Source organism: Ranitomeya imitator, chromosome 5, assembly GCF_032444005.1.
Source record: "Ranitomeya imitator isolate aRanImi1 chromosome 5, aRanImi1.pri, whole genome shotgun sequence".
Classification (NCBI taxonomy): domain Eukaryota; kingdom Metazoa; phylum Chordata; class Amphibia; order Anura; family Dendrobatidae; genus Ranitomeya; species Ranitomeya imitator.
Window position 1 is genome coordinate 24110665 of NC_091286.1, and position 22440 is coordinate 24133104.

A 22440-nucleotide genomic window follows, 5' to 3' on the forward strand; every position below is an offset into this window, starting at 1 on the left:
ACAAAACAAATGCCATAGAAAGCGATCAAATCAGTGTATGTGCTAAAAACGTTACTGATGTAAGCTATTGCTCTCCCCCCTCCAAAATATATACAGTGGGGCAAAAAAGTATTTAGTCAGTCAGCAATAGTGCAAGTTCCACCACTTAAAAAGATGAGAGGCGTCTGTAATTTACATCATAGGTAGACCTCAACTATGGGAGACAAACTGAGAAAAAAAAATCCAGAAAATCACATTGTCTGTTTTTTTGATCATTTTTTTTGCATATTATGGTGGAAAATAAGTATTTGGTCAGAAACAAACAATCAAGATTTCTGGCTCTCACAGACCTGTAACTTCTTCTTTAAGAGTCTCCTCTTTCCTCCACTCATTACCTGTAGTAATGGCACCTGTTTAAACTTGTTATCAGTATAAAAAGACACCTGTGCACACCCTCAAACAGTCTGACTCCAAACTCCACTATGGTGAAGACCAAAGAGCCGTCAAAGGACACCAGAAACAAAATTGTAGCCCTGCACCAGGCTGGGAAGACTGAATCTGCAATAGCCAACCAGCTTGGAGTGAAGAAATCAACAGTGGGAGCAATAATTAGAAAATGGAAGACATACAAGACCACTGATAATCTCCCTCGATCTGGGGCTCCACGCAAAATCCCACCCCGTGGGGTCAGAATGATCACAAGAACGGTGAGCAAAAATCCCAGAACCACGCGGGGGGACCTAGTGAATGAACTGCAGAGAGCTGGGACCAATGTAACAAGGCCTACCATAAGTAACACACTACGCCACCATGGACTCAGATCCTGCAGTGCCAGACGTGTCCCACTGCTTAAGCCATACATGTCCGGGCCCGTCTGAAGTTTGCTAGAGAGCATTTGGATGATCCAGAGGAGTTTTGGGAGAATGTCCTATGGTCTGATGAAACCAAACTGGAACTGTTTGGTAGAAACACAACTTGTCGTGTTTGGAGGAAAAAGAATACTGAGTTGCATCCATCAAACAGCATACCTACTGTAAAGCATGGTGGTGGAAACATCATGCTTTGGGGCTGTTTCTCTGCAAAGGGGCCAGGACGACTGATCCGGGTACATGAAAGAATGAATGGGGCCATGTATCGTGAGATTTTGAGTGCAAACCTCCTTCCATCAGCAAGGGCATTGAAGATGAAACGTGGCTGGGTCTTTCAACATGACAATGATCCAAAGCACACCGCCAGGGAAACGAAGGAGTGGCTTCGTAAGAAGCATTTCAAGGTCCTGGAGTGGCCTAGCCAGTCTCCAGATCTCAACCCTATAGAAAACCTTTGGAGGGAGTTGAAAGTCCGTGTTGCCAAGCGAAAAGCCAAAAACATCACTGCTCTAGAGGAGATCTGCATGGAGGAATGGGCCAACATACCAACAACAGTGTGTGGCAACCTTGTGAAGACTTACAGAAAACGTTTGACCTCTGTCATTGCCAACAAAGGATATATTACAAAGTATTGAGATGAAATTTTGTTTCTGACCAAATACTTATTTTCCACCATAATATGCAAATAAAATGTTAAAAAAACAGACAATGTGATTTTCTGGATTTTTTTTTCTCAGTTTGTCTCCCATAGTTGAGGTCTACCTATGATGTAAATTACAGACGCCTCTCATCTTTTTAAGTGGTGGAACTTGCACTATTGCTGACTGACAATACTTTTTTGCCCCACTGTATATACACACACACACACACACACACACGGTATATATACATATACGGTATATATATTGATAGAAAAATAAAGTTACAGAATATTGTATGGTTACTGTAAAAGACAAACAATTAAAAAAAAATATATAAAATTGATATACAAGGTAGTCATCTCTGTAATGCCGTCGTACGGACCCCGAGTGTCAGGTTTGATAGTGGGTTTTTTTTTTGTTTTGTTTTTTAAGCACAATGAATGTTGTAAAAACAATTCCTCAAAAAAAAAAAAAAGTTGCAGAAATACAGGTTTGCTTTTTTCCCCACTACCTCAATTTGATTTCTCCAGATTCCGGGGGGGAAAAAACCCCCAGTGTAAACAAAGCCTAAGGTTATATTCTCACTTTCTTCAGGAATCAGAAACATAGTATCTCACATGTAAAGCGCCATGGAATAAATGGCGCTATAATAATAAATAATAATATAGGAGCCGTGCTGCTCTGTCTGGCAATCACAGGCTATGGACACACTTAGGACCTATGTCCAGACCGTCTATGCACTAAACGGCTCGGTCTACATTCATGATCCATAAAGAACAGGAATAAATAAAATACAAACACACAGGGCCCCTTTAAGTGTCCGCGGGCGGCCGTCCGCGTCTTCATCGGGCGCCTCGGCTCATTCTTGGCCTCTGGGAGAACCTGTCCGTCTTCCCTTTGTACAGGAGGTCTCCGGAGAACGCTCCATCTACGGGAATCTAAGAGATTATTATTTATCCTTCCACACACGGAAGGTATGCCAGTTATTTCGCCTGCAGTCAATCTGCACAGTATACACTACATACAGGTCACATACAGTACATGCCGTATATGCCAGGCAGGACTAGTCCTGGGCGCCCCAACACCATTGACAATATATAATTTGCATGCCCCATCTCCCCCCCAAAAAAAATCAAATAGCTCATCTGACCCTAAATACACTGATCCTGAGCGGGTGGTAACGAGCTGGGCACAACATGCACCTAACGACTGGTTGCGGTGATGGGGCGGGCACAGGTTAGTCCCAGATTTATTTTGCCTTACAAATTCATATGGGAGAGCTCCCCCTAGTGGTGACCGCAGGAAGGCAGAATTTTACCATAACCAGGGGCATTCTCATCTTGGCCACTAAATGTTTAAAATTATTACAGGATATTTCGAGACGCTCACAAATGATTTACCTCTGGGGTCTCTGGTTATTCCTCTCGGCAGCTCACTAGTGAATATATTGCACCGTGTGAAATCTTGAAAGTGACGCCGGCATATTTGTTCTACATCCTGCAAGGTGAATACAAGGAAATGATCCCTCCCTGCAAGATCAGGAACGGCTCCAGGATTTTCATTTTAGTTTTAGGACACATTGTTACGCCAAAGAAACCATGAACTATTACATGGTTTACTGGCAGCACAAGCCTATAGACACACTACAACTCCCAACATGCCCTGACAGCTTGGACTTGGTGACAGCAGGCAATGCTGGTAGTTGTAGTTACACAACGACAGGCGTGCTGAATGACGCAGACCCCCCGCTCTACACATTACAATAAAGGCTACTTTCACACTGGCGTTTTTTTTAATACGTCGCAATGCGTAGTTTAGGGGGAAAAACGCATCCTGCAAAGTTGTTTGCAGGATGCGTTTTTGCCCCATAGAGTAACATTACCGACGCATTGCGACGTATTGTCACACGTCGCAACCGTCGTGCGACGGTTGTGGCGGACCGCCGGGAGCAAAAAACGTTAAATGTAACGTTTTTTGCTGCCGACGGACCGCTTTTTCCAACCGCGCATGCGCGGCCGGAACTCCGCCCCCACCTCCCCACACCTCACAATGGGGCAGCGGATGCGCCGGAGAAATGCATCCGCTGCACCCGTTGTGCGGCGCATCAAACGCTAGCGTCGGAATCTCGACCCGACGCAATGCGACGGGCCGAATCCGACGCTAGTGTTAAAGTAGCCTAAGCCTTAAAGGGGTCTCCATCTGAGGGGTCATCGGTGCCTATAAGGTTGTGTCAGCAGATAGTGCCTGCAGCTCTCCATGAAGACCCTCTGTCATGCACTGCCCCCCCCCCCATATGCATCAGATAACAGTGCAGCCGGGATGCTTCTCACCTGTGCCGTTGGCTCCATTTCTATCTTTGTGGCTGCATATTCTCGCTTTCCATCCCGGCGGCTCCTCCAGGTGTGAACCTGGCACTGTAGACGTCTCCAGACAGCGACTCCTTCGTCCCCCTCCCGCAGCGTTAGAAAGTAACTGCACCCGCATCCCCCACCATCCTCCGATGCATTTAGTTTACATGGTTTTTTTTTTTGGGGGGGGGGGGGGGGATTAGAAAATGTATAAAAAAATTCTTCAAGAGGGAAAAATTTCACTTTCCCCCTAATGAAATATCTTAAGCGTGAGGGTCTGCAAAATAATGACTAAACCAAGCACAGGCGCTGTGTGCACCCCTGGCGTCGCCGTGCCGTTCAGCGCGTCTTCTAATTTACTCGTTTTGCATTTTTCTCTGTTCTCCTCTTCTTGATTGACAGAAGCCAGAGATGGATGTAAAACAAGTAGGTGGGAAGTTGCGCAGAGCTGCTCAGCCACGCCATGGTGCGCCGAGCGCCTGTGCTAGGTATCAAAAGTCATATTGTGCCGTCAAGTGGTGAGGAGTGCAGCACTTACAACCTCTATTCGATCGAGCTTGTAACTGCTGCGCTGCAGGTGGCCAAATCGTCAGATCCGGCCAGCCTCAGTGCCCCTGCGCTCCCCAGTAGCCGCTGGTCTGAACTGTCAATCACTCAGGAGCCACTGTTCCCAGACAGGCAGGAATCGGGGAGGCAGGGAAGAAGTGCGCTCGCAGGAATCGGGGAGGCAGGGGAGCAGCGCGCTCGCAGGAATCGGGGAGGCAGGGGAGCAGTGCGCTCCTGAACATTGAGGACTAAAATAATCCTAAAAGTCTTGTGTCAGCCCCATGAAAAATGCAACTTTCTAATATACTTTTATTTTCTTAAAAACATCTGCTTGCGGCCAGTAAATGGGATAATTGCTGCTGTTTAGCTCGTGAAGAAAGTCCGTCATCAAACTTAGCACCTGCGCTCGTGGCATCCTTGGCGTGGCCGCACAGTTCAGTGCACCTTACCATCCACGTTTTCCATCTCCACCCAGAGAAAAATGGAAAACAAGTAGGTGGGCAGAAATGCTCATCCGTGGCAAGGGTTCACCTGTGCTTGGTTTGAACAGTCATTTTCTGATGATTTTTGTTAATACATTTATCACATGCATATAAGCAATAGATGAACGATCACTGGGGGTCCAAACAATGGGACCCTCCTCAATCAGCAGAGCAGTGGTCCTAGAGGTCCCTGTGTGCACGGGGTGGTAGTGCACATTTCCCCATCTTCGGAAGTCTCAGGCTGTGCATGGAGCAACACTACTACTATTTACACTGCCCCTTTAATTGGTGGGGGTCCTAAGTGTCAGACCCCATGGATAATATAACACCTACAACTCCTGTGTATAGGTGAAAAAAGTAGCAGGATGACCCCTTTCAGTGCTCCCCCTTATTCTAGCTGCTTGCAGTCGCCACTAGAGGGAGCTCACTGTACACAGAGCTACCATTGAACTCTGCAATAAATCAGTATTCAGTTAGATCACCGGCTCCCCCTAGTGGCACCTTCTAGAACCTCTGTGTTGCACTGTCTAGTTGCAGATTTCCAAATGAGTTAACAGAGAACCAGTCAGTGAGCTCATTTTGACTGGAGAGTTTAAAACGCTTTCTTCTGTGCTCGTCTCAACTGGTTTATGACCAAATAAAATTGAGCTGAACCCTGTGGCCACAAATCAGCTGAAAAAGAGCTCAGAAAAAAAAAAAGAAAAAAGAAGTTCCCCCAAAAGGCAACCAAATCCTTACTTTCTCAAGGTCAATTGGTGTTGAGCTGCGCGTCTTAACCGAGACTCTCCTGTGCCACGAAAACCAACATTTTTTGGTCAATTCGAGCGTTTTAAGATAAACACGCACAACTGTGATTATATACAGTCTTCATTTATACATATTACATAGTCTTACATTATTGGAGCGTATTCAATACTGGTAAAATGTATCTTCAAAATTAGAAAAATAATGATAGCGTATGTAAACCTCCCAGAAGAGATACCATAAACTTATTTATAGGGCATTCAGTAATTTTTTTTTTTTTTTCTATTTTTTTTTTTATTTTTTAAAGTCACATTCAAGATAACCTGTCAGAAAACTTCTCCCAGCAGTCCACAGATTAGAAGCCTTCATCAGACCAAAAAGGTAGCAACACTTAATATTGCAATTTTATTTAATTTGCTCAAACAAAACAAAAAAAAAAAAAGTTAGCATGTAGTAAATTTAGAAAACAAAACGGTAAAAAATAGAGATGACACAAAATGGAGAAAAAAAATCTAAATGTAGTAAAAATAAAACAAACAAAAAAAAAAAAAAGACAAGAAGCACGGGCAGGTAACATTCGTAAAAAGGATTCTGACTCCTGCTTCGGATGAGACACATGTAACATGACCGGGGTGATTGTAAAGTAGAGATTTCAGCACCAGCACACAGATTTTATACATTCAGTTTCATTGCAATTGATCATTTTTACCCCATTCCCCTTGGGTATCATTATATCACAGCTTAGGTCACAGTGTTGCTAAAGAAAAGCTTGCTCGGAGCGAGCGGGATACCTTAAACTTGTAAGATACCCAACAAAACAGGACACAACCCCCTCAAAATGATTATCTTTTCCAGCAATTTTTATTCTTTTTTCTATAAATTGGACTTCGAGGACCTGTCAAAAGTGGCCAGATTTTGCTTCCATTTTATCCACTCTGCTCCGCTGAATTTTGCATTGTTTTTCTTTTTAAAATCCGCCCTACGGATCCAGAGATATGGCCTTTTTTTAATTCACTGCTAATTTTGTCTTGAACAAAGGGGCGTGTCTTTAGGGTGTGAGCAATTCCCCCTTGGCTAAGACCATAAAAATTAGCATATTGGGTGCAGTACACAAAAAAGCCCATATCTCTGGAACCGTATGTCGGATTTTAAAAAGAAAAACATTGGAAAACTCAGGGGAACGACGGGAATAAAACAGGAGACGGGAAGTGGACACTGGTGACAGGTTCCGGTGTAAACATTTTAAATTTTGGAAATTTAAAAAAAGAACAAAAACCTGAAATCACTAAAATCTCTAATGATCCAACGAATCAATAACCGGAGGGTATTTATTCATGTTGGAACATTGTGGTGGGGTCGGAGTGTTTTTTTTTATTTTTGGGAACAAAAAAGGTTCTGATATGTCACACGGGATGTAAATGCGAGATGGAGACAATTGATTACTCTAGAACTGAAAATTCAGATTTCATCTTTAGACCAAGGCACGAAAACGCATAGTGCATAAAATCGGTTTCATTTAAAACGAAGAAAGAAAAAAAAAAAATCAATGTAGGAGGACCCCGTCTTCCCCCCTCTTCATGGGTTGTCATATACTTTGGACTGCTCGCCGTTGGCTTAGTCTGGTAACAGAAAACGCGCGGGATCACATACATTGGCCGACAGAAAAAAAATAAAATAAACAGTAGAAGATGACAAATCCCTCACGTGAGCCGGTCCCGGACAAGCCTCTCCCAACTAGTCCACAACCTTCATGACTTCGTACCATGCAGAACAGTTTATATCTTAGGGGTCTGGGGGGAGGAGAAAAATGGCTGCTTGCACGTACTGGTCGATTTTATTTTTTTTGCGGGGGGATTTTGGAAAGTCAATGGAGTTTTAGCAAGTATCAGAAGAGCGTCGGAAAAGGTCCACGTGATCAATGTTCTTAGAGGTGTCCCGCTTTGGCGTCCAGCAATTACTAGGGTTGGGTTTCGAAGGTTTCCTTTTCTTTCGGGCTGCAGTCAATATGGCACAATTCCATCCAAAAAAACGTTACCAATGTCCTTCGCAAATTTTTTTTTACATCCTTTTAACATCCTGCGCAAAATATTCTGAAACTTCAGACGAATCTTCCTTTCAAAAACCCTCGGTACAATCCACTCGGTCATCAATGTCATGATTGAAAGCGAAAAAAAAACAAACCTAAAGCCGGATTTTATGTCATTCATGTAGGTACGGGCCGTCATGGCGGAGAAGGCAGTTACGAGAAAATAAATGACCCAGAAATCAAAGAGACTTTTCTTACAGAGAACGCGGCGTCGTACCCAGGACAGCCCGCCATCGTGACGTGCACGGGACCCTATTTTTCTTTTCCTTCTTCCCATGCAAGTAAAGTAAATTTCTAACTATCGTTACTTTTTTCCTTTTTTTTTTTTTTTTTTAAAGATTTGGTAGTAGCATTTTATTTATTTTTTTTTTATTCCTCATACTTGTTAGTCTTCTCTTTGCCGAAATTCCAAAAAAGTATATAACAAAAAAAAAAAAATTGTAAAAAAAAAAAAAAGTTAAGAGCCCCCTCCATGTGCAAAATTCTCGTCTCTTTCCACCAATTTCTTCCTAAAGACCAGACAAAAAAAATGGCCGTGGTACCCAGTATACAGCGGCGTTATACGACAGGCGTCGTAAAATTAAAAAAATGAATGAACATTGTAGGAAGACGAACCTGAGTTACACGTGATAACTTGCTAGACCCGACGCTTTCCTCTCCTCTGGATCATGGTACTATAGGCGAGGAGTTTTTGACGGAGTAGGATTCTCGTGAACGCGCTGCGAGCTCATTGGACAGGGAAAAAAAAATATATGTATTAAAAATAAATCAGGAGATCGGAATTTCTGCATAATTATTGTTCAGTTTTTTTTTTCTTCTTAAGACCATCGCTCTTGAGGTGCAAGAAGGGAGGGAAAATGTAAAAGGCAGAAAAATCCAGGAGAGATTCGGTAAAACATCCAAACTGAAGTTTCCGAAAGATCTTTTATTTGCGCTTCCCAAGGCTGCAGGATTTCTCCAGACTTCCTTGAAAACAGCTTAGAATAAAAAGATGAAGTCCTTTCTAATGAGGGCACAGAGCCGCCTCCCGCCGGGGTTTTATTTCTATGTACTGTTTGATTTTCCAAGCTCTTGCCGAATGGCTAAAATAGAACGAGAAAAAAAAAAAAAAGGAAATGTGTTAGCTAAAAAACTGAAATGGTGCAAAAAAACCAAAACACTTAAAGTTCGAGAAGTGACGACAAATGGTGACCAACGAACATTGATGGAGACTAAAAAAAAAAAAATGCCATTTTGGGGCATATAGTATATAAATAAAAAAAAAATTATATATATATATATATATATTTATATATATATATATATATATATATATATATATATATATATATATATATATATATATATATATATATATATATATTTTTTTTTTTTTTTTTTTTTTTTTTTTAAGTATATAACAACCTCCTGCAAAACTCAGCTTGTGGCTGGGCATATTGGGAGTTAAAAGGTGCCGGCCGTAACGGCCACAAGACGTGATCGCTCAACTTTAATTCTGCTCTTAGAGATTTAAATGGTTAAACACCTAACTGGCAGTGCTAATTGGAAGCCTAAAGTTTTATGTTCAGAGGGGCTTTTCTGAGACTTTACTATTGGGCATGTAGCCTTATAACAGACTTTTTATAACATCATCTGAGCGTCACCTCAGCCGATCAGCTGATTGAAAGTGGCGCCATTACATGCGTTGTGGCCTTGAACGGTTAGCGGTCCGCCTATGAATTTAGCGCTGGTCGTGCATTTGACCATCTCCGTCAGTCCCATACACTGCAGTCCCAGTGCGCAGGCAGGACTTGCGGCTCCATACAAATTGGTGCCTCGCGACCCCATTCATTCTGCTCCTAAAGGGTCCCTCTACCATCAGCAATTTTCAATCTTCCTACAAAGTAGGTCTCCGCACATAGCGTAGAGGGGGACATAAGGTTTTCTGCTCGATTTCGTACGGTCATGTCACAAGTCTTGCAAAATTCTCAATATCTACAGTTAATAATTTCTGCTTGTTGTCGTTAGATAGTGCCGGAGTATCGGACCTTCTGGATGACCAGATGTCTGATAAAAGCAAAGTCGCGCCGTTCTCGTCAGGCGTATACGGGAGCGATCGTGCCACTTTCTGCGCTTACCGTCGATGAGCTCTTCTTTCAGTTTTGCTAGTTCTTTTCTCATCTCTTCTAAAATGTCCTGAAAGACGGAAAGAAGAGGAAAAAATATGTAAGAAGCGACATCAAACAGGGCAGTGATTAAACAGTGCGATATCCCCACAGGAGCAGATTAGGGCATTGTGTGCCCGGTGACACCCCCTGCTGCATCGCGACCCACCTTACCCCTCACCTCCTGGCCATACACACAGGAGAAAAAAAAAAAAAAAATATATATATATATATATATACATATATACATATATATATATATATATATATATATATATATATATATATATATATATATATATATATATATATATATATATATATATATACATATACATACACAGTACAGAGCAAAAGTTTGGACACAACTTCTCATTTAAAGGGAATCTATCACCCTCAAAATCGAAGGTGAGCTAAGCCCACCGGCATCAGGGGCTTATCTACAGCATTCTGTAATGCTGTACATAAGCCCCCGATGTAACCTGAAAGATGAGAAAAAGAGGTTAGATTATACTCACCCAGGGGCGGTCCCGGTTCTGTTCTGGTCCGATGGGTGCCGCGGTCCAGAATGCTGTAGATAAAGCCCCTGATGCCGGTGGGCTTAGCTCACCTTCGATTTTTCTGTATTTTTATGACTACGAAAACTGTACATTCACACTGAAGGCATCAAAACTATGAATTAACACATGTGGAATTATATACTTAACAAAAAAGTGTGAAACAACTGAAATTATGTCTTATATTCTAGGTTCTTCAAAGTAGCCACCTTTTGCTTTGATGACTGCTTTGTACACTCTTGGCATTCTCTTGATGAGCTTCAAGAGGTAGTCACCGGGAATGGTTTTCACTTCACAGATGTGCCCTGTCAGGTTTAAAGGGACTGTTACTTGAATTTGGCGGGCTATGTAAATGCCCTGTGTCCGGTCCGATGTTTCCTCTTCTTTCATTCACAGCTTCCTTTCCCGCTGGCCGCAATATTTTCTTTAATTTCATAGCCCGCCAAATTCAGGTGACAGAGTCCCTTTAATAAGTGGGATTTCTTGCCTTATAAATGGTGTTGGGACCATCAGTTGTGTTGAGCAGAAGTCTGGTGGATACACAGCTGATAGTCCTACTGAATAGACTGTTAGAATTTGTATTATGGCAAGAAAAAAGCAGCTAAGTAAAGAAAAACGAGCGGCCATCATTACTTTAAGAAATGAAGGTCAGTCAGTCCGAAAAATTGGGAAAACTTTGAAAGTGTCCCCAAGTGCAGTGGCAAAAACCATCAAGCGCTACAAAGAAACTGGCTCACATGAGGACCGCCCCAGGAAAGGAAGACCAAGAGTCACCTCTGCTTCTGAAGATAAGTTTATCCGAGTCACCGGCCTCAGAAATCGCAGGTTAACAGCAGCTCAGATTAGAGACCAGGTCAATGCCACACAGAGTTCTAGCAGCAGACACATCTCTACAACAACTGTTAAGAGGAGACTTTGTGCAGCAGGCCGTCATGGTAAAATAGCTGCTAGGAAACCACTGCTAAGGACAGGCAACAAGCAGAAGAGACTTGTTTGGGCTAAAGAACACAAGGAATGGACATTAGACCAGTGTAAATCTGTGCTTTGGTCTGATGAGTCCAAATTTGAGATCTTTGGTTCCAACCACCGTGTCTTTGTGCGACGCAGAAAAGGTGAACGGATGGAGTCTACATGCCTGGTTCCCACCGTGAAGCATGGAGGAGGAGGTGTGATGGTGTGGGGGGGCTTTGCTGGTGACACTGTTGGGGATTTATTCAAAATTGAAGGCATACTGAACCAGCATGGCTACCACAGCATCTAGCAGCGGCATGCTATTCCCTCCGGTTTGCGTTTAGTTGGACCATCATTTAGTTTTCAACAGGACACTGACCCCAAACACCTCCAGGCTGTGTAAGGGCTATTTGACCAAGAAGGAGAGTGATGGGGTGCTACACCAGATGACCTGGCCCCCACAGTCACCAGACCTGAACCCAATCGAGATGGTTTGGGGTGAGCTGGACCGCAGAGTGAAGGCAAAAGGGCCAACAAGTGCTAAGCATCTCTGGGAACTCCTTCAAGATTGTTGGAAGACCATTCCCGGTGACTACCTCTTGAAGCTCATCAAGAGAATGCCAAGAGCGTGCAAAGCAGTCATCAAAGCAAAAGGTGGCTACTTTGAAGAACCTAGAATGTAAGACATAATTTCAGTTGTTTCACACTTTTTTGTCAAGTATATAATTCCACATGTGTTAATTCATAGTTTTGATGCCTTCAGTGTGAATGTACAATTTTCACAGTCATGAAAAGAAGAGATCACAATAAGAAAAGACACATATATGCCTGGTGAGCATTTTTTTTTTCCTATTTCATTTTTTCCCCCACTGTGACTGGAGAATTCATAGAAGCCCCAGTTACAGGGGAAACAGTCCAGTGGAATCAGACAGTTACTGGCAGAGCGGACCTGAATCTCTGCCTGGACCCAGTAAGCTCTGCTATGTCGGCTACAAGATTACCGTATCTGCCGTACCGATGCTTCTGTACACTTTATTGATCATTATGTAGCCGGCAAAATATAAGATAGAAGCGCGAATAAACTTCAACTGTTCTTCCCACAGACCCGGCTGTATATGACAACAGGGGACCAGGCCATTCCAGGAGCTTAAAAGGGTATTCCAATCTCCAAGCAAAGATCCTATCCCAATATATAGTAGGCATAATGATAATATTAACAAATACTTCTAATTAGAAATGCAGTATAGTTCTTCTGATTCGCTATGTCACTTACCCCATGTGCAGGGCATTGCAGTAGCCTATGTCTCCATGGTTAAAGCCATTTACAACGACCTGTCACTATATGAGTGGTTGTAACCATGGATACCTAAGCTATTGGAATGCCTGCACTTGGGGTAAGCAACCTAGTTTATCAGAAGAACTATGCTACATTTCTAAATGGAAGTATTTGCTAATATTATTATTACTACACCTACGATATATTGGGATAGGATTTTGGCGATGGGAATATCCCTATAAAGTCTGTGCTGTACATTTACACAGGTGCAGGATTAAAGCCCAGAACAAAGCACCATAAATTTAATCCCTTTCCGTTTTAGGGATATTCTTTTCACACATTTTTTTTTCCCCGATCACACAAGTCTTGCTTTTTGCAGGTCGAGATGTACTTTTGAATGACACCATTTATTTTACCACATAGTGCGCTGGAAAACAAAAAATTTCAAGTGCAACCGATTTTTGTGAACGGTTTTTACGGAATATATTGTGTAATAAAAATTACCTGGCGTCGGCGCATGCGCGGACCTTGATGCCGACGGTCATGTCGTGCTGAGCTCCGCTCCCAAACTGATCCCACGCAGCCCTAATTAGCCGTCAGAGCACATCTAACTCACCGGAGCCGAGGCACCTACACCCCCGGGATCGGCACCACCGGTAATGCCGAAGAAGGGGAGCGTGGCACAACCCGCAGGCCGCCTCATTACGGACCTTCTCCTGAGCGGCAACACATCCAAGATGGCCGCCGCAGCAGCTCCGTCCCCGGCCACAGCACCGCAGGTAGAGGAGAACACAGACCAGGGGGGAACTGCCCCAGGCATGGAGACTATAATCTCCACAGCAGCGCTCACAAAATCGCTGCAGGAGACTTTTAGAGCAGAACTCTCTGCAGCCATGCAGGGCATTGCGTCTCAATTACAGGACATTATGCAACGTACAAATAACTTAGAGGAAAAAATGGAGTCTATGATAGATGCCCTGGAGGAGGATCACGAGACATCCAAAAATCACACAGACCGCATTAATGAGATGGAACTTCGCTGCGAGGATTATGAAAACAGGTCCCGCAGGAGTAATTTGAGAATAAGAGGTCTCCCGGAACATATTACTGCCCTTAAAGAAACAATGACCACACTTTTTGCTATGCTCCTGCCGGATATAGACCCATCCCTCCTACATATTACCAGGATCCACAGGGCACTGGGCAAGCCTCGTTCGCCTGACATGCCTAGAGACGTTATTCTGAAATTGCACTACGAAGAAACAAGAGATATGATCCTAATAGCAACCAGAGACCGCTCTTCCTTGCCTAATTTACCAAATACTGTGCATATATATGCGGATATAGCCACGGCTACATTGGCCAGGAGAAGATCCCTCAAACCCATCACGGCCTCCCTTCAGAAGGCCCAAATTAAATACCGCTGGGGATTCCCCTTCACCTTGAACTTCACAGCCAACTCCCAATCATTTATCTGCAAATCTCTGGAGGAAGGAAAACAAGCCTTGGTTAAAGCAGGAATACCGATCAGCATAGACGTACCCTTGCTTCCTCAGCAAAAATCCAGACCAGCAAGAGAGTGGAAAGACTCCCCCAGAACGAGGAGTCAAAACTCACGGATCTCCTGATGTGGACTTGCAGTCACGTGAAAGAAAGAGAACTGAATCTTCTAAAGGCCACCCCTACTGAGAATGGGAACCTCCATCTTGGTTGAACTCTCCTCCATATGAAAAATACCCCGAACTCGGACGAGTAATTAGCCATGTTGTGCCTGACCTACCTCTATCAGGTTTACTAAACCCATCTGACCCCCACCTATCCCTTCCCACCCTCCCCCATCTTACTCATTCTTTTACCTCTCACCTCCCTTTTCCTATATTTCATCCAACCCCCCCCCTCCCCCCCCCCCTTTTTTTTTTTTTTTTTTTTAATTATTATTTTTCCTAATACATTAAGGGTTGGACCTACTGGGATTATGGCATGCTGCCCAAAACTGGCGACCCCTGGTTTACTAACTAATATGGGAACCCAGATCGCCATACTAGTTGGACTTATAGTCCTTTTGAAATTGTTATTGGATTTGTTTGTCGTTGTCTTCCCCATGTTTGACCCTCACCCACTGTCTCCACACAGCAACAGATACTATGTCCTCAAGTTAACCAAATGCAAAGATAGAGTGAACTTAGTATTGACCACAACACTTAGCCTCACAAATATAAGCAATAATATCATGCATAACTATGTGTAAAGTTCTGTCTCACAATGTCCGGGGATTCGATTCACCATCAAAGCGCAGAAAGGCCTTCCTTGACTACCAAAAACATAAGCCTGACATAATCTGTCTACAGGAGACCCACTTTACCACCTCTTCATATCCTAAATATTTTAACTCTCACTACTCACAACACTTCCTTTCATCTTGGGACCGTAAGAGAAGAGGAGTAGCCATCTTTATTAAAAATAATTTCCCATTCCACCACTCCAGCACATATCTGGACCCCGAGGGTAGATTCATCATACTACTTGGTTCATTGCAGGGCTTAGACATCTGCATCGTCAATAGTTATTCCCCCGCAACTGCCCAGACCCGCACCTTCCAACTAATCCTAACTAAGTTGATTCCACTTAAATACCACCACCTTGTGTGGTGTGGAGACTTTAACTTCACTATGAATCCATCAATTGATAGTAGCTCACTGAAAAGGACAGACATAACAAAAACTGACAGGAAGAAAATACTCCAGCTGATGAAAGAGAGTCACATTGCGGACGTGTGGAGAGAGATGAACGGAGGCATTAGAGGGTACACATATTACTCCCCAGCACAAAAATCCTACTCGAGAATAGACCTTCACTTAACCTCTGCCTCAACACTCCCATCAGTCCTCTATTCCCGACATATCCCATCTCCATGGTCAGACCATGATGTAGTCTTATCACTATTCAAATTTAACACTGTCTCTTCTAGACTATTCAAATGGAGAATAAACGAATCCTTACTCACTGACCCCTCCACCCTAATCGATGTTAAAAAAGATCTAAACGTATACTTCGAAGCTAACTCGACAGGTGATATATCACCTGGGTCAGTATGGATGGCACATAAAAAATTCATAACTGGAACACTGATTAAAATAGCCTCCACCAAAAAGAGGCAAAGATCGGAGCAGCAGTTGCAACTAGAAAGCAAACTGCTTAGGTTAGAGCAGGCAAATCAATCAACTACATCTCTCTATTTAACCAAACAGATCCATGATACTAAACTAAAATTAGATGCACTCCTCACAAACAAAGCCAAAAAAGCACTAACATGGACCAAATCATCCTTCTACAAACACGCCAACAAACCTAGTTCTATGCTAGCCCGTAAACTTAGACATAAAGAGCTATTAAACAATGTCTCATCCATTAGAGACCCAACAGGTCAAACTACAGCTAACCCGGAGGCTATCTACAGCACATTCCACAAATATTACCAATCACTCTACGCCACCCCCCAGCGCCTTCAGACCTTTTTGGAAAGACTGAATCTCCCTAGGATGTCTGCCTCCGCAATCGATCACCTCCAAACGCCCATTACTACCGAAGAGATAATGTCAACAATTAAGAATCTTAAAAAAAGCAAAGCCCCTGGTCCTGATGGCCTCACGGCACTTTACTATAAAAAATTTGGAGACATACTTACTCCCTACACCCAACAATTTTGCAATTCTCTCCTCAACGGACACCAAATGCCACCCGAATTTTACACTGCACATGTGACAATAATCCCTAAACCTAAAAAAGACCATCTCTACCCTAAAAATTATAGGCCCATTTCCTTATTGAATGTAGACCTTAAAATATACACATCTATTTTGACGGCCAGACTCAATACAGTCCTACCCCTATTGGTCCATCGAGATCAAGTGGGGTTCATACCTAAGAGACAGGGTCCTGATAATATTAGAAAGAACCTGAATCTCATACACTCAGCAAATCACTTTAAACGGCCATTGTTGATGCTGGCTCTTGACATAGAAAAAGCCTTCGATTCGGTATCATGGACCTATCTATTTGAAACCCTAGCAAAATTTGGAGTCCCGGCAGGAATTATAACTAGCCTCAAACTATTATATGATAGCTCCACAGCCTACTTAAAGCTACCCACTAATCAACCTGTCCCCATCAAAATTCAAAGAGGCACAAGACAAGGCTGCCCATTGTCACCAGCTTTGTTCGCCCTGGCTATGGAGCCTCTGGCAGAGGCCATTCGAACCAACCCTAACATCCATGGACCCCAGGACCTAGGAGGCCAATATAAGACAAGTCTCTTTGCAGACGATCTACTTCTAGCCATTACCAATCCAGTCACCTCACTCCCGAATCTATTCACCGTTCTACACGAATTCGAACTCATATCAGGCCTTAAAATCAATGTCGACAAGTCCGAGGCACTATTCATCAATACTCCAAAAGAGGCCCAAACCAACCTAGTTTCTCAATTTAAATTTTCTAAAAAAGATCATTATCTGACCTATCTGGGAGTTAACGTGACCTCTCATAGGTCAACACTGTTTAAATGGAATTACCTACCACTGATAAAGAACCTGCAATCGGACCTCACTAGATGGTCCTCTATGCAATTGTCCTGGCTTGGTAGATTGCACGCTATTAAGATGATTACCCTCCCAAAATTTCTCTACCTCTTTCGATCAATGATGAAATCAATACCACGATCTCGAGGTTCCTGTGGCAGGGCAAAAGGCCTCGAATACGGCTTAGAACCCTATTCATACATAGAAGAATGGGAGGTTTGTCTTTTCCCAATTTTATTTTATACTATAAGTCTGCCCAACTAGCCCAATTAATTAGCGTTTGTACTAGCAGGGACAATCGGCCCAGATGGATTGATCTAGAGTCATCCTTCATGGCCACCTACTCTCTACCAGGCCTACTATGGTCTATGCAGAAGCTCCCAAAGGGAATCCATATAACAGCCCCATTCTCTTTTCACTCCCTCATCATGTGGCGGAAGGAGAGATTTAAATATGATCTACAATCTAAATCATCTCTTCTAACCAACTTCTTTCATAACCCTGATTTTATTCCAGGATTAGATCCCCGTCCCTTCTACTGGTGGATCCTTAATGGCATAACTACCCTGAGACATCTTTGCACACCCTTCCTTACACTGCTCTCCCAACAGGACTTCATCCAAAAACTTAAACCACCAGCAGAGGAAACGTTGCGCATCTGCCAGGTTTTCCACTTTGCCAAACAGATCCTACAACACAAAACACCCCCACGTCCTACAAGCTACGAACAGAGAGGCCTGAATGACCCCTTGAGTGGAGGAACTATTTCCCTCATCTACGCAACCCTAAATAGCACCCAGGGTGACGAAAAACTTAAATTTATGAAACAGTGGGAGGCGGACCTAAATATATCATTGTCCCTGGAGGACTGGAGGAGGAACTGTACTACACTTTCTAAGGGTAGCTACCAGTCCTCGATGGTTGAGACGTCCATTAAACTCTTGCATAGGACATACCAGGTCCCGAGTAAATTACACACCATCTATCCAAATGTATCAGACCGCTGTTTCAGAGGATGTGGACTTCAGGGCAATCTAAAACATATTTGGTGGGAGTGCCCGATGGTATCTGCACTTTGGCGGAGGGTACAATCCATAATGGTAAAAATGTGTGGTAGGACGGTCCCTTTGGACCCGGCTGTGTTTCTTCTGGGTGCTAGGTTACCCGGCTTACCTAAAAAACTTCACAACCTAGTCAGCCAACTTTGTATGGCGACAAAGTTACACATTGCAACGAAGTGGAGAACTACTTCTTTATCACTGCCACTTGTGATGGACAAGATGAACACTATTTTGTTATACGAAAGAATCCAAGCTACAAGGAATGACTCATGGGACACTTTCTATCAGACTTGGCAACCCTGGATGGAACTAGACAATAATGTAAACCTGGGACAGACCCTAATATTGTCCTTGTGATAGCTGGGTAAATTGAATGCGACCACTCTTATATCTTGTTTGAGATACTCTGTTGTCCCCCTCCCCTATGTACTTCCCCCCCCTGTCTACGTATTGTAGTTCATGAAAGTTTAATTTTATCGGTGATTGAGTTTTGTTTCTTTCCCACGATCTAAACACTATACCACCTTCTTGTACGGGAAATCTGTTGTTAATGTATTATTTTACTGCTTGCTCGGAAAATAAAACTTATTGAAACTAAAAATTACCTGGCGTCACAATTGTTGAGGTCAGTACAAATATGGTGATGCCAATCTTGTACATTCTTTTTAAAAATATTTTAGTGGTGTAAAAAAAAAATTGGAAAATTTTGAAATCTGTATTAAAAAAATAATTACGGGACCTGTAATGTTTATTTTTTGGCTGTGTGAGGGCTTATTTTTTGCAGGGCGAGGTGACGTTTTTAGCGATCCCATTTTGGTATAAATCATATTTTTGATTGCTGCTTACTGCATTTTTTGCAGTGACAAAAAAAAACAAAACAAAACAAAAAAAAAAAAAACACCCTGAAATTTTGGCTGATTTCATTTTTTACAGTCTATGGTGTTTATCGATTGGATTAAATTTTGTATTTTGACAGCTCAGACTTATGGATGCGGAGATACTTGCCAGTCGCTTCACATTAGGAAAGCAACCTATGCCGAACATCCCCTTTAAGGGAGAATTATCAAGGACGCTCATCCACTCTCGCCTTTCCTGGGTGCTAGCGTCTTTTTTTTTTTTTTTTTTACCTGTTTCAGTCTGTCGTAGTCCAAGGCTTCTGACTGTACCCCGTTGGCACTTGGCTGCCCCGATGGTGTAGACTTTGGTCTGTGCAAACACAATAAAAATAGTTTTGCAATAAACCTGATCACGGTTTCGAAAAACAAAGATAAACAGACTTAATCCCGAACCTAAAAGCCATAGCTTTCTTTATCGGTTGATATCATTTTATGAGGCTTTTTTTTGTGGGAGTCTAAGACTTTTTTCATTGATTATATTATTTTAGGGAAAAGCGATTAAAAAGAAACTCGAGCATTTTTATGTTTATTTTCTTCATGTGGGACAAATATTTTTGATATTTTGTTAGCTTGGGCAATCATGCACACAGCGATACCACATGTGATTATCTATGTTATACACACACACTATAATAACTTTATTTATATATACATACACTGTAGTGAAATATGTATGGATGTATAACTAGCAGTAATTTAACATCTGTCCTGTCACAGGGTTCACAGCATATGTTATCCTGAGAAGACAGTCTCCTGTCTCCAATCTCGCCAGGGGACCTTGCTAAGAACCTAAAAGTGGAAACATTTCACACCTTCTGGCTCTTTTGGAGATGCCAATTACAGCATGACACTATCTATGAGAAACGTTACACAAAGTTTTAGAGAAAATAATATATTCATTGGTGGAGTGGCCATGGTCCAGTCACAAACCAGCAATTAGAATATTAACATGAGAGGCTGGTCTAGAAATTTAGAAATTTGACCTCCAGGTTGACTCTATAAATTAGGCCTACACACAAAGAAAGATGTTCACATGTGGGGGCAGCCTGGAAAGCTGATGTGATCCATTCCATACTTCTCCCTCCCTCAGGGACAGAATACCAGAATGCAAAGTTCGATATTTCTGTAAGTTTATCCATTTATTTTACCACTGTTTTTGCATATTTGTATGTCACTTTTTAGTCCCATATTTTTATACCTTTTTTTATTGTAAGCACTGTACCTTTTATAATAAAGTTTAAAACTTTAGTAAGTCTGAACCTTGTATGCTCTAAAATAATCCATAGCCTTAAAGTGTGTGATTCTTATGATTGGCAGACAGTAGTAGTAATATTTCTGGGACTCATCGCCCGTGTGTTCGGTGAGTGGTGGCAGCGTGTATGAGCGGGTGTGTGGCTTGGGTCGGTGTGTGATTTATGCTCCCATTACAGCATAGGACAGAGGTTGGATGCTGGACAGAGAGAGGAGATAGATTAACCCTTGCAGGCGCAACCGCAAGTCATGTGCTGAGAGCGGGTACATGACAAATGTATATATTTATTTAATTATTTTTTACATTTTAGTTCCCCTAGGGGGACTTAAATCTGCGATTCGCTGGTATAATATGCAGCAATACTGTAATATTGAAAAATATTGTAAAAGTATCAATCCCCTATGGAAACTAGCCACAATCAGGGCTTCATAGCCTAGCGGTTCTAACATTGCAGACATGGGGGGGGCCCTTCAGTAACCTCTATTTCATACGGCACCACAGGATGACGATGCTCGGGGGGACCAATGGGAACAGAATGAACGGCCGCCATGTTAAAAACATTTAAAATACCGCAGTCATTCTTGAAAGCAGCATTTAAGAGGGTAAACTGTAGTGATTGGAGCTAGATACCCCCTGGGGTGCCGGCTGTATAACAGTCGTCGCCTGCTCTGTACAGGACAGGCTCCATTTCTGGGGCCAGCGCCGTACAAGCATTGCGGACGTCAGCCACACATGTACGGCGGATGTCGCCTAGGGGTTAAACGCCGACGGACTTGTGGTCTTTCCCCCATCTTACCTGGAGATAACGGGGGACTTGCTACCATTTATCGTGTTTGTTCTTTCCCAAGGCTTTCTTGTAGGTTCTGTGAAGAAGAAAAAAAAAAAAAGGATTATTTAAAAAAAAAAAAAAGCAGAGGATTTGGGGCTGTTTTTTGGGTGCAAGGCACAATCTATGTCCGATAACATGAGAAAGTGCGGTTCCTACCTGGTGTGCCAGCGGACGAGGCTTTCGTAGGCGCAGCCTCTGGCTCCTCCTGTGAGAAATAAAAATACCAAAATACTTCAATCACGCGACTCTGTGCCTTTTTTTCCCCATTTATAAACAATATAATGTGTTTAATTTTGCAAACTTTTTTTTGGCTCAATGCACCTAACATACAAAAAGGAAGCAAGTTTCCAAATAAAAAAAAAAATTCAAGTAAAAATAATCCTGTTGTACGCAGCTCCTTTCCTAAACAATGTGTCTCCATGGACACGGGCTGAAAACAAACCCTGTGTAGTCTAACTGTAGTTATATCCCCTTCTATCTGCCCCTGTGCATGCTATTTTTAATAGAAAGGAACACATGACAGCGGTAGGACTACACACTGTTGTTTTTGTAGTTGGTTCCAAGGAGACAGTGTATGCAGCTCCTATGCAGAGCTACGTGTCTCCATGGTAACAGACTACCAAAAAACAACCTCCTGTAGTCATGTGTTACTCTTGTCACTAGGAGAGGAGCAAGTAGAAGGGAGGATAACTGCAGGATCAGACTAAGCTGGACCTGGTCAGGATGGTGTACACCTTCTTAATGTAAATCAGCGTTTGCATTAGTCGACTAAAAGCTGAAGGAGGAAACAAGGTATATGGTCTGGGTGTAGGGGCAGGTTTTCTTCACATACCATCTTCTCTTCTTTCGTGTCCGGTTCTATGTTCGGTCCTTTTTCAGCGATTCGTCTCCTATAAAATTGCACAGAAAAACATGGCAGCAAGCACAGAATAATATCGATTTTACAGCACTGCCAAAAAGTGACAGTAATATCACATCCCAGGTTGCACAGTCCCCGGAGCCCTCTGTAATAATTCACCTTCTTGCTAGTAATGCGCTCATTTCTTCCATCAAACCTCCCCCACCCATCGGAAGAGGACCGTTCCCGCGGCTAGATTCTGTCTTGGGTGGGCCCGAACTGGCCCCGGCGGAGCTCGAACTAACTGCACTGGAGCCATCGTCAGCCTGCAAAACAGAGATGTCATTGGGAAAAAAAAAAAAAA

At 42.8% G+C, this 22440-nt stretch overlaps 1 protein-coding gene across 3 annotated transcripts in view; it reads right to left on the minus strand.

Moving 5' to 3' along the window:
• Window positions 1–5995: 5995 nt before the first annotated feature.
• Window positions 5996–22440, minus strand: part of ENAH (ENAH actin regulator) — a 70643-nt gene continuing 54198 nt past the window's right edge. For 2 of the 3 annotated variants that reach the window (XM_069768428.1, XM_069768426.1), the window contains 7 exons: window positions 22257–22402; window positions 22071–22128; window positions 21395–21443; window positions 21206–21272; window positions 19389–19467; window positions 9813–9870; window positions 5996–8777 (listed from right to left, as the gene is read on the minus strand). In XM_069768428.1, the coding sequence (XP_069624529.1) occupies window positions 8740–8777; window positions 9813–9870; window positions 19389–19467; window positions 21206–21272; window positions 21395–21443; window positions 22071–22128; window positions 22257–22402 (495 nt within the window). In that variant the 3' untranslated portion in view covers window positions 5996–8739. The remainder of the gene's footprint in view (window positions 8778–9812; window positions 9871–19388; window positions 19468–21205; window positions 21273–21394; window positions 21444–22070; window positions 22129–22256; window positions 22403–22440) is intronic. The other variant, XM_069768427.1, reaches the window with a different exon arrangement.